Source organism: Vicugna pacos, chromosome 16 (genome assembly GCF_048564905.1).
Source record: "Vicugna pacos chromosome 16, VicPac4, whole genome shotgun sequence".
NCBI lineage: Eukaryota > Metazoa > Chordata > Mammalia > Artiodactyla > Camelidae > Vicugna > Vicugna pacos.
Window position 1 is genome coordinate 57,960,380 of NC_133002.1, and position 12,398 is coordinate 57,972,777.

General features: G+C 47.1%; 1 protein-coding gene across 3 annotated transcripts; it reads right to left on the reverse strand.

The window, feature by feature from the left end:
• Nucleotides 1–10,594, reverse strand: SLC25A19 (solute carrier family 25 member 19). 3 transcript variants are annotated; one of them, XM_072939562.1, is made up of 8 exons: nt 10,476–10,594; nt 9,617–9,669; nt 6,289–6,458; nt 5,950–6,105; nt 5,052–5,222; nt 3,519–3,702; nt 2,759–2,889; nt 1–682 (listed from the first exon to the last, which is right to left on the reverse strand). In XM_072939562.1, the coding sequence occupies exons 3-8, from the start codon at nt 6,418–6,420 to the stop codon at nt 500–502; spliced, it is 957 nt and encodes a 318-aa protein (XP_072795663.1). In that variant the 5' UTR covers nt 6,421–6,458; nt 9,617–9,669; nt 10,476–10,594; the 3' UTR covers nt 1–499. The 3 variants fall into 3 exon arrangements, with proteins under 3 accessions (XP_072795663.1, XP_006199445.1, XP_015090775.1); XM_006199383.4 differs by lacking the exon at nt 10,476–10,594 and adding an exon at nt 10,179–10,302; XM_015235289.3 differs by lacking the exon at nt 10,476–10,594 and adding an exon at nt 10,096–10,222.
• Between the last annotated feature and the right edge of the window lie 1,804 nt (nt 10,595–12,398).

The window sequence follows — 12,398 nt, forward strand, 5'->3', positions numbered from 1 at the left end:
TAAGGAATGTGCTTTTAGCTTTAATGTCTATTAAGTAAGTTGGTGGGAGTTATGAAGAGCCCAAGTGTGGGGACCAGACCCCCATAAAGGGCCCGATTCCAGCCTCACACTCAAGCTGCAGCCCACCCTCCACCCCCGACCCCAGAGCCAGGAGCGTTCTCTGTGCAGACGGGCCTAAGACATGCAAGAGGGTGGCTGTTGCCCCTAGATAGTTCGCCAGAGGAGAAGCATCCAGCTCCTTCTGAGTGGTGGGGCTGGGCCCCCGCAGACCAAGTCCTGCATGCTCCCCGTACTCTCACGTGGAGAAACCCCTTTGCTCCTTTAGTGGTGTCCAAGCTGGTGGAATCAAGGCTGCTGCCCTGCTCCTGACAGCTTTCATGCTCAGGACAGCTGGCCTGGGGGGAGGGACCAGGCAGGACCTCTCAGTGCAACACAAGGCTATAGATCAAGTCTTCCTTCAGGAGTGACAGACCTCAGGCCACCCCTCCTGCCCTCAGGGCTAGCTGTCTGCCTTCTTCATGTGGTGGAAGAGGTTGCAGAAGAGCTCATACCAGAAGAACACGAAGCCAGTGGAGAGGGCAGCCTTCAGCAGGCTGGGGGACAAGCCTTTGAAGAAGCCCTGCGCACCCTCCTCTCGTAGCACCTGCTGGGCACAGTCCAGGAGGCCCTTGTACCTTCGAACCTGGGGAGAGGAAGGTTACCCCGGTTGAGGAGAGAGGACATGATGGGAACATGGATGTGGGCTCAGTTCTTTTGTCAACACAGAGCCTGGCACATTAAAGCTCCCAATAAATACTTGCTGGATGAAGGAATGAATGGAAAAACAATACAGTCAGTTAACCTCATTCTTTCTCTTCCAACTGGGCTAATTCAGACTTAAGAGATGAAGTGCCTGGAAATCAGCAATGGGCAGAGCTCCTGCCTCCCCAGGAGGCTCCCAATGACTGTGGCTCCCAAGAACCCACCTCTTCCCAGAGGTGCCTCTGACCATGCACCCCATCCCTCCTGGTCTCCCTTGGGCAGTAGATCTGAATCTGGCCCTCCTTCGTTAGCTCTGAGCCTAACCAGTGCCACTCCTCCAGTCTGGCCACCTCTAGTTGCCTACAAACTACTGCTAGCCCCATGCCCAAGGCACAGCTCTACTCAAGCCTCGCTCTCTTCCAAAAGCTGCAGTGACTCCCAGTGATGATGATGGTAACAACACTGTAAAGAATCAAGTCTAACCCCCATGGTCGGGCGTTCAGGGCGCTCCACCATTGGGCTTCAACTTCCCTCCCTAGTCTGCCTTAATCCCCCAGTGGTCTTCTGACACTCCTCACACGCTCAACGTCCAGCCGCACCTGCTCATGTGACATCTCTGTCCTGGGCTCTCACCAACTCTCCCTGTCCAAATTCAAACCATCACTTCAGGACAAGTTGGTAAACAGAAAAATGAGGTTATAAAACCTCATGTATAACCTCATGCACACGTGTTTATTTATGCAAAGAAATTAAACTACAACATGGATGGCCCTAGGTAGGGGTATTTTGCTTAGTGAAGTAAGTCAGAGAAAGACAAATAGTGTATGGTATCACATATGTGGAAACTAAAAAATAAAATAAATGAATGAATATAACCAAACAGAAACAGACTCACAGATACTGAAACAAACTAATGGTTACCAATGGGGAGGCAGGGGAAGGGCAAGATAAGGTTGGGGATTAACAGGTACAAACTACCATGTATAAAATAAATAAGCAACAAGGACATAGTGCACGGCACAGGGGAAAACAGCCATTACTTTGTAATAACTTTAAATGGAACATAATCTACAGAAATACTGAATCACTATGAAACTAACATAATATTGTAAGTCAATTATACTTCAATTTAAAAAGAAAGAAAGAAAGAAAACAAAACAAAACAAAACAAAACAAAACTACAGCTAAGGGTTCTGTGTGATTATCTGAGTGGGCGGTGTTTGATTTACATGTGATTTTTATCTTTCTTTTTGTCTAACTTCTCTAAAGTTTTCTGCAAAGAAAATGTATTACAACTACAAACTCAATTCTTTCTCTCCCCTCAAGGAGGGCGGGCTCTGTCCCTTCCCTGCCTCCCATTCCACGCCATCCCTCTCCTCTGCCATCTCTCAGGCATGTTGCTAATGCCTTGACATTCCAGGGTCCCAGGTTCCAAAGGGAAGGCCCTGGGATTCCCCACCCCGGCCACCTCCCCCCTACCCAACTGCCACCTTGGTCTTTCACAAAATCAGCACTCTAGAAGTACCAGAGGAAAACTCAGTACGTGAACGTCTAAGCACACTAAGGAATGACTATTAACGTTACAAAATTACTCACAATGGGGCTTCTCTGAATGGCAAACCCTTCTAGTGCATTAAAAATACAGTTTAGTTGATTAAATTTAATTCACCGCTTTCCAGGGACACTTACAACATAACGCGGAGAACCCCGTGCACCAGTGTGAGTCTGTTCCTCTGTGTGCTTTCATGTTTGGGGGACCTTTCTTAAGTGAATATACTCTTTATTTTGAAGTGAACACTTTTTAAGTGCAGACTCCAAGTGCACCTTCTCCTGGGTCTCTGCCCAGTACACATAGGGCTCTGCCTGTGGCTTCCCATGTGCTCAGGGGTCCTGGGGGCAGGCTGGGGTGAGAGGGCTGTGGGGGCTCAAGCTGCCCAGAGGGCAGGAGCTAACCCCGGGTCCTTCCTGTGCCCAGTGAGGGGCAGGGATCAGAGCTGTTGGCGGGGACACAACTCACCTGGCCAAAGGAGGCTCGGGCCTGCTCAAACCCTCCGACCTGCAGCCGTTTCTTGAAGAGGTCCAGGGGGTACGTAAGGGTCTTGCTGATGACTCCAGCTCCGCTACCACAGAGCAGGTTTTTGAAGTTCCCTGAACCAGAAAAGTGGGATTAAGGGGGAAAATGAGAGAAATACAATCTAGGGTAAACTTCAAGGTTATGCAGTCTAATCCTCCGCCATAAAACAAAAAACTAACAAGCACCCTCGATCACAGAAGAATTTAATCCAGGACAACCAGACAGAGTAAGAATGACCAGGGGCAGGGATAAAAAAAAAAAAAAGCTGGGGGAAGGTATAGCTCAGTAGAAGAATACATGCCTGGCATGCACAAGGTCCTGGGTTCAATCCCCAGCACCTCCATTTAAAAAATAAAATAATAAATAATTACCCTCCACAAAAAAACCAAAAAGCCAAAATAGTTTAAGATGACATAGTATAGATTATTGAAAAAAAAAATAACCACGGACTACATATCAGACAGCCTGGTGGCAGAAGGGGTGCGAGCTTTTAATGCCGATCTCCCCAGCTGGACTGGTGGTTGGAAATAAATGTTGATGATGCCCCTGGCGGGTGTGGCAAAAACCGGAAGAAACTGTCATCGGTGGGGTTCAGAGCTCAGTGGTGTCTTAGCTTCTGCAGGAAAACTTTGTCTCCTCCCTGATGCAGACGGGGCTGTTATGGGCTAGGAGTGGGGTGGAGGGGCCTAGAGGGTGGTCTCACCATTTTTCTTTCCTTCACTTGGCACGGCCCACTCATACGCGTGCTTCAAGGAGCTGTAGAAGGAGAACTGGAAGCCGGCGTAGGGGAAGATGGCGATCAAGGTGGGGTTCAAGCCTTTGTAGAAGACTAAGGGGCCTTCGGTCCTGTACATGGTCATCACGGCGTCTCGCAGGGTTTTATAGACCTGGGCACCACACATGCAACTCAAGTGAGCCATTGTTTCAGCCCGAGGACACAGCCTACCAGGTCTATTTCTAGAAACCAGCTACCAGGAGCATTACTTCTCCTGCCAAGAGGACACGGAAGATGCGGGACAAAAATTCCAATGGTGGGACTGTCCAGCAACCCCACTTCCAGCTATTTACACGACGGATACATCCAAGGAGTGCACCAAAGTATGCAGAATAGTAAAGGTGCAATATCCACCCTTGGGTGATTGGTTACGCGAATCATGGCAAAAGAACACAGTGTAGCTGTTAAAAGAGGATGACATAATCCACGTGACTGGTAGGAAATAATCCCCCCAGTATATAGTCAGTTAAGGGAACACAGCAAGACAAGGAAGAGTGTGTATGGTGTCTGTGGAAGAAACAAACTGTATGTAGAGATTACCCCTCCCAAGGACACACAAGGAAGGAGGAACAGGTATCATTATGACCTCCATGGAGGGAAAGGGGGCGGGGCACAGAGGAGGGAGCCAGGGCAAAAGGGAGATTTACTGTTACCATTTTATGCTATTTGGATTTTTTGCCATGTGCTTATACTTAACCTTTCTTTTGGGGGGGGGGATTAGGTTTATTTATTTGTTAAAGGGCACTGGGGATTGAACCCAGGACCTCATGCTGCTAAGCACGCTCTACCACTGAGCTATACCCTCCCCCTTGGCCCCCATCCTTTTCTTCTAGACTGTTCCCAGGGCATTTTGCTTTTCTCAATCAAAAAACTCACCAGAATGTCTTCTTAAAATAAAGGTCTCCCCCAACTCAGGATTTCCACCCAGGTAACATAAAAAACCAGCAGAACTAAAACCACAGTTATTCTTAGCCGGTCTCAGATCCAATTCTTAAACAAAGCACATTCCCCACCAACAGCATCCTACGCTATTCTGACGTATGTCCAGGAGACAGAGATGCCGGCGATGGGGAGGGCAGGGTCTCTGTTTCAGGGTTTAATCCTTCGCTTTCACTCACTCAATTCTTCCTCAAGCCTGACTCAGTGATCCCATTTCCTCCAATCCATTCTTTGTGGAAAACACCACCACCCTCACAATCGTATGGTGATATGATCTCAAGTCTCACCTTCCTGGATGCCTTCCCTGTCCAGCCCTCCATTTGGTATTTGTAATGTTCTCCCTGCAGGTTCTGTCTCCCACGTGAGGCCCGCGCATGGTGCTGAGCACAGTCACAGGTATCATGAATGGCCTGATGCCTGAACACCCCAGGTCCCCCCAGCTTGGCTCCCTTGAAGGGAAGGAGCCCCCTCCCCAGGACAACTTCCGTCACTCAGCGCCCCTTCTCTGGCCCGGCCACTCACCCTGGGCTCACCCTGAGCTGCGAAGCGGGTGCGCAGAACGTCCACAGGATGCACAGTGAGGGTGGCCACGCAGGCGGACAGGCCACCACACACGAAGTGCACGGAGAAGTCGCGGGCATCGCGCACGCTGGCCCTGTGCACCAGCTCGGTCAGCAGTTCAAAGGACAAAAACTGCAAGAGCGTGTGAAAGGCCATTGACAAACACCCTCCAAATCCCCCTCCCATGACCCAGGCGGGGCCCTGTCCTGGAGACCAGGAGACACTCTTCTTGAGCAGGGACACAGCACAATAAACGTAATTTTGTGCAAAGCTTAGAAGCCATTTTATATTCTGAGCAGAGCTGAATCTCCAAGGGTTAAGAAAATATATGAGAAAAAATTTATAATAAAAAATTCTGCTCATTAACTTAGTTTCCTGAGAACTGGGAAAAGATGGCCATTATCTGATTCTCAGCCAGGGACCCCTTTGGTGCAGTGGGCAGTGGCCCTGTTTGAGAAACAGTCTGCCCTGGAGCAGAAATCCCATCTGGGGGTATCCCACAAATTCCATATTCCACAGTGTCAGCCCCCTCCCGCTCAGATCTTTCTCCAGCCAACTCAAGATGGCTCGGGGTCCTGAGAGCACACATCACCGGTTTATCCATCAGGATGGGTCTGTGTGCCAGGCACAGAGGTGGAGGGGTGGGGGCACGTCAGCCTGGGGAGCACCTGACCTGAGCCATCAGTTGTCTGACTGTGTCTTCATTTGTTGGGCAGCTTCCCAGCCAAGACAAGTGAGAAGTGTGGTGACAGCCTCCTGCTGTCCTACCCTGGGCACTGTCCCTGCGTGCCCCACCACCCTGTGCTCCCCTGCTGAGCAACAGGACTCCAGGGGCCTGGCCAGGTCCCCTGCCGCTTACTTGGACAGCTCCATAGCCTATGGAGAGAAGCTGGGCTGGGATGTGTCCTTTCCAGAAGGCTGTTGGGCCCTCCTCTTGCAAGATCTGTCTCCCCGCCTGTAGGATCCCGTAGTATTTTGCACTGGGGTCACTGCGAGACAGACGCTCAATCTGAAGCTAGGAATCAAAATCGAAGTGGTCAGGACATCAGGGGCAGGGGTGGGTGGGAAGGAGGAATTGCAGAGGTGACGGAAGCAATGAAGTACTTTTCCTTGCTAAAGCCCCAAACTTTAGGAATTGCTTTGACAAAAAAAGAACTTGTCCTCCTGCCCCTTACATGGAAAAAAGGGAAAAGGGTACCTGGAAACGGATCTTGATGACGTCCAAGGGGCTGATCAGCGCCCGTGTGACAAGTCCAGACACAGACCCAGCCACCGCCACCTCAAAATTGGAGATATTCCTGCCATCTGCTCTGGGGTCATAGCCCACCATCCCTGCCTCTGGCCCATACAGCGTCCATCAGCTTCAAGCTAAATGCAAGAGACACGGAGTAAACACCAAAGCAGGTTCTTAGGGCCTCTGTCCCCACATGGCTCCTCGGAGCAGCGCTCCCTGCCCAGCCCACCCAGAGCAGTGCCCACATCCCTGTTCTCTCCTTACCCTGCTTTAGTCTCCTTTGTAGCATTTACATACTGGACATTTTTCCTGTACCTCTGTTTCTTATCTGTCTCCCCCAGCCAGAATTCAAGCCCATGAAAACACGGCCCTGGCCTCATCTGTCCATCACCATAATTCCAGTGCCTGGAATAGAGCCCACCACAGTCAGTGCTCGTGATGTTTGCTGATTGGGAGGAGATCGTTCACTTCCAGAGATCAGATGGAAAGCTGGTGGCTTTCCAAAACACTTTGTGGCCAACTCCTGCCTGAGGTGAAGTCCCAGGCTGCATTAACATGAGAGCAGAGTCCACTAGAGCCGAAGGCTGAGGGGGACTCTCAGACACACAGGCTCCAGGAATGGGTGGGGCCTGGCATTCTCTGACAAGCCTACATGATCCAAAGGACACTGAGACATTTCCCTTCACCATCCTCTGCACACACCGCAGGCCCACCCACAGCAGTGGAGCCGTGTTATGCTATGAAATGACGCTCCCAGGCCCGCCTCTTCAACCTCACCCTGGACTACTCTTCAGTCTCCTCAACCAGGGCAGGGGGCTGAGGTGAGGTGAGCAGCTCAGTGCTTCTGAGCAGTTCCTAGAAAACACTGCTTCCGTACCTGTCTATGAGCCGCTGCCCCTGCCCTGCCCCTGCACTTACTGTTCCCATGTGTGCCATGCAGCCCACTACCACCCTGACTCGCTCTTCCCAAGGCTGGCTCCTCCCATCCACCAGGGCTCAGCTAAAGAGCATCCCCTTGGGAAGATGCACTCCTGTCCCTTCTAGCATTCAAACCACTTGCGACTGTGTATTATGTCCTCTCCAGCCACAGGAGGCAGGCTCCCTATGGGCAGGGTCTCAGCCTAGTTCCAGTCATATCTCCAGAGACCAGCACAGTTTCTGGCATACCCCAAAGGCTCTAGAAACAATTTATGAATAAATGATTAAAAACTAAGTAACTTTTAGATTTTAGAATAACGTGACTTTGCGAAAAGAGACAAGGGGAGAAAACCCCACCACCTTAATACTTTTCATTTCACATATTCCCTTTTTTTCCCCCAGTACATGGCTTTTAAAATGCAAAATGTCATAAGCATGATTTCATGTTGCTACAAGAGCCTCAAAAATATCATTTTAAATGGCTGGTTAATATTCCATTGAGTAGCCGTGTCATAATTCGTTGGGCACTGGGGTTTTTAATAAACTGAATTTTTAAAAAATATCTAATTCCATTTTTATCTAGAGCCGTTTCTTAACCTCAACACTAATGACATTTTAGAATGGATAATTCTTCACAGTTGGTGGATGTCCTGTGCATTGTAGGATGTTTAGTAGCACCCCTGGTCTCTACCCACCAGATGCCAGTACCCCCACACTCCCCTCATGATGATCAAAAATGGCTCCAGGCGTTAACAAAATTGCCCCTGGTTGAGAATCACTGTTCAAGAGAAACACTAGCATGTGTGTGTAAAATGTCACCCGCTGTATCAATGTTTGTAAAACTAGATATAATGCAAATACTTAGCAACAGAGGGATGGATAAATACACTAAGTCACTTCCATGGGATACTACTAAGCCATCAAAAAGAATGAGCCACAGTGGGGAGGGTATATATAGCTCAAGTGGTAGAGTGCATGCTCAGCATGCATGAGGCCCTGGGTTCAATCTTCAGTACCTTCTCCAAAAATAACTAAGCCTAATTGCCTCCCCCACCAAAAATAAAAAAATAAAAATAAAAAGATTGAGCCATAGCTCTACACACACTGGAAAAGACAGCCAAGACTGACTGAAACATGAAAAAAGCTGGTGTCAGTACATCCAGTGTAGCCCCACTTTTGCAAAAGAAAAACCTGCCAGACCTATATGCACCCTATACAGTTGTATGAAGCATAGGGGGGAAGTCTGTAATGACACACACTCCAACAGATTGGTAAGGTCACCTTTAGGGGAAGGGTTGTCAAGGGAAGATGGAAGGCAGATATCTCCCTTTTTCTTTATACAATTCTATATCGTTTGAATTCATTACGGCCCTTCCAAACTCCAACTCAGACTAAATATAAAACGATTTTAGAAGGCACCTCAGAATTAATTTAGTTCTGAAAGTACCAAAGTAGCACTAAATTAATGAGACATTTCTATGGGGCTCTATCAGGAAAACACTGCAAAATAATATCTTATTAAAAGTCTAATGGAACGAAACCTTCCCACCCCTGTCAAGAACGTGCCCATTCCTTGGTATCTTCTCCCCAGACCCTCAAAGGAGGACACCTGGGTTTTCCCATCAACTTCTGACAATAACTCAAGCTGCTACTCTGTAGGCACCTGTGAGGAGCAGTTTACACATGGGGCAGGTGATGGAGAGGCAAAGCCTCTCTGGAGGTTACCCCGGGACTGCTCCGATCACATTAAGCAGTGTCAGATCCCTGCTGTCAGGGAGGGAAGGAGGCATTTCTATAAATAAGCAAGTCTGCATAGCTAGACATAACCTTAAACCTCAGATCAAGAAGCCTGAGTTCAAATTCTGCCCCTCCCATGTAACTTGGGCAGGTTTATTTAAACTAGGCTCAGCTTATCTTCTAGAAAATGGGTATGATGGCAGCCCTGCTTAGCCAGATTCCTGGGAGAATTATGCAAGATACCATATGTGAAATGCTCTGTAAAAAAAGGTAAAACCTTATACATGTAAAAGGGTCTGTTAAATACAATTCAATAGTGGTCTTACTCAAATGAACATAAATACAAAACAGAAACAGACTCATAGACATAGAATACAAACTTGTGGTTGCCAGGGAGAGGGGGGTGGGAAGGGACAGACTGGGAGTTAGAAATTTGTAGATTCTGACAGGTATATATAGAACAGATAAATAAGATTATACTGTGTAGCACAGGGAAATATATACAAGATCTAGTGGCAGCTCACGGTGAAAGAGAATGAGACAATGAATTTATGTATAACCGAAAAAAAGTGTTCTATACTGGAAATTGACACAACATTGTAAACTGACTATAACTCAATAAAAAAAAAAATCTTACTTTTTCTGCTTGTTCAAAATTTCCTTCTTGTACCAAAAAGCCTTGATATTTATCTAGAGACAAAATAAAAATTAAATATGAGTCTATGCATTATTTAATACAGTATCCAGAAGATGAGGGGCCGCTGGTGTGAGTGGCATGGTGCGTTTGGGTGCGGTATGTGTGTGCCTTGTCATCCTCCTTTTACTGCGGAAACCCCTGGGGTTCGGGTATGCGGGTGTCCCACAGTGAGCGCGTGTGTCGGTGAGCCCATATGTTCAGCTGAGGGTCTCTGCAGATGTCCTGGCTTGTGGACACAATATCCACGTGGGCCTCAGGGCGTGTTTTTCCCTCCCGGAGTCCGAGAAGAAGCCCGCGAGAAAGAACCCGCGTGTACAGGTGCCCAGGGTGTGTGTAGAGTTTGGCTTCCTGCGTCCTGAAGATGCTTCTCAGGTTAGGCGTGACACGTGTGTGTATGGTGCCCGCCCTCGCGTGAGTACCTGAGCATGTGGACTCCCCCCGGGGAGTGAGGGTGCAGGTCCCAGAGCGCACTGCGAGGAGGGCGGAGGTAAAGGTCACTCACCCGGCTCAGAGGGCGCGGCCCAGCTCCCCGCGCTCTTCTCTCCCTCCCTCCTCAAGCCGTCTAACAGCAAAATTTAACTGCTCTTGGCAGTAACTGACAGGCTTCTGGACCAGTCACCGCACAGCTTCCGACAGACTCTGGACCAATGGCTGTACAGTCTTCTTCTTACCATCGCCTCTCGCAAGGTGTCCCTGGGTGATGTAGTCCCCCACTACTAAGCTGTCCCCGTCCACGCGAGGCGCAGAGCCTCCTGGGAGATGTAGTCCCTCAAAGCGCGCATACGCAAATCTTACTCACGCATCTGAAGAAGGCGGGTCCCGAAGCTAATCCGCGCCCTTGGAGGTCGCCGTGCTAAGTGGCGTGCGGCTCGGGTCAGCCTGCGGGCTGGCGGAAATTTGGGCTGCGCTGAACTTGACCCCCTTTCCTCAAAACCTTCATAGTCCCACAACTCGGATAATCTAAACTTGGAAAAGACGACGGGAAGCTTAGCAAAAGCCTAGAGGGCTTGGGGGAAATAATGAGTTTTTAAGACCAGGACAAGGACGGCAAAAATACAGAGGTTTTGTTTTCCCCTAGGGTTTATTATGCATAATTTTTCATTATAAAAATAATATTAAAATATATAGACACATTACAGAAAATGTAGGAATGAAGGGGGAAATGACATTCTACCGCTTTCACGCAAGTAGCATAAGCGTTTTGCAGGACGGTATTTCTTCCCGATTTTTAAACTGCATTTTTCATCCTAGCACAATCATTCTGACGCAGTTTTAAAACACTTTTATTACACAATTCACAAACGTATAGAGACTAGCCTAATGATTCACCATATAGTCATTACTCAACTTCAATAATTAACCAACTCCTGGTCAGTTTTGTTTCCTCCAATACTTGCACCTACACCCACCCCGGCATTATTTTGATGTAAGTACCAGACATCATATGATTTCACCAGTAAACATTTCAGAATGTATTTTTAAAAGAAAAGCGTTTCCCTTTTAAAACATATTCCCCAAACTATCACCTCCCGCCAAACAACAATTTCCTAACATCAAATATCGAATTAGTATTTACATTTCTCTGTTTGGCCTATAAATGTCATTTTAAAAAAACTTAGTCTGACTTTCTATCTAGACCATACATTGCAACTGGTTAACACATCTCTTAAAGATCTTTAAAAATTTGTGGTTTCCCTCTTCCTCATTTTTTGCTTTCAGTTTCTTTAATTTCCTTTTCATTTCTTTTTCTTTCTCTCCTTGTTTTTTTAAGAAACGAGGTGGTTTGTCCTGAGGAACTTTCCCCAATCTGCATCTTGCTGGTGGCATCTCCATGGCATTTTAACACCTTCGTCTGCCTCCCATGTTCTCTGCACACTGGGAGTTAGGTGAAAAAGGTCTGATTCAATCACATTTGATCTTTTTTTTTTAAAAAAAAAAAAAGATTCCTTATGCTGTATTGTGTATCTCCCTGAGGAGAATTATGCCTGTTTGTCTCTCAGGTTTTTTAAATTTTTAAATCTATAATTTTTTTTAAATGGAAGTACTGGAGATTGAACCAGGACCTTCTGCATGCCAAGAATGGGCTCTACCACTGAGCTATTTCCCTCCCCACCACCTGTCTCTGTTTTTGATGTTTGCAGCCTTTCATAATCATTGCATTGATTAGGGGTTGTAAATAGTGGTATCATTTCAGCATTTATTAGCTGCAATACTGATGAAGAGGAACATCACTTCACTGGCTAATTGATTACACTAGGTACACTGCATATAAAAAAGGCAGGATAAATGCATGATTTAACAGTTGTCAAAATAGTTCGTTAATTCTATAGTATCTTCCAAAGGTTATTTATTGATCAATGCGGTTTTTTTTATTATTGTTATCATTATGGACACATAACATTTTATACCTGCCACTATGAACACATGAATTTAAAGATATTTGTTCTCTTTCAATCCACTGTAGTTATTATCCTAACTGATAGTTGTATTTTCCTATTACTGGCCAATGGGTGCCTATTCAATTTGGTACCTGAAACCTTTTGATAAAATGATTAGTTTCTTTGCTTTCCGGCATAAGATGTCCTAGGCTCATCATAGTTTTTTAAACAACTCGATTGAGGTCTAATCAACACACAGTTGACTCCATGGTTCCAAAGTGAACAATTTTATGTGTTGACATGTGGTGTATGTCACCACAAGACAGTGAACCATGACCTTAAAA

Excerpts from the sequence above, each read along its gene's own strand:
- SLC25A19 (XM_072939562.1), bottom strand. The coding sequence starts at position 6,420 with ATGGTGGGCTATGACCCCAGAGCAGATGGCAGGAATATCTCCAATTTT. Across the intron at positions 3,703-5,051 it reads CAGCTCAGGGTGAGCCCAGG|GTCTATAAAACCCTGCGAGA; the intron begins GTGAGTGGCCGG and ends TGTGGTGCCCAG. Across the intron at positions 2,890-3,518 it reads AAGTGAAGGAAAGAAAAATG|GGAACTTCAAAAACCTGCTC; the intron begins GTGAGACCACCC and ends TTTCTGGTTCAG.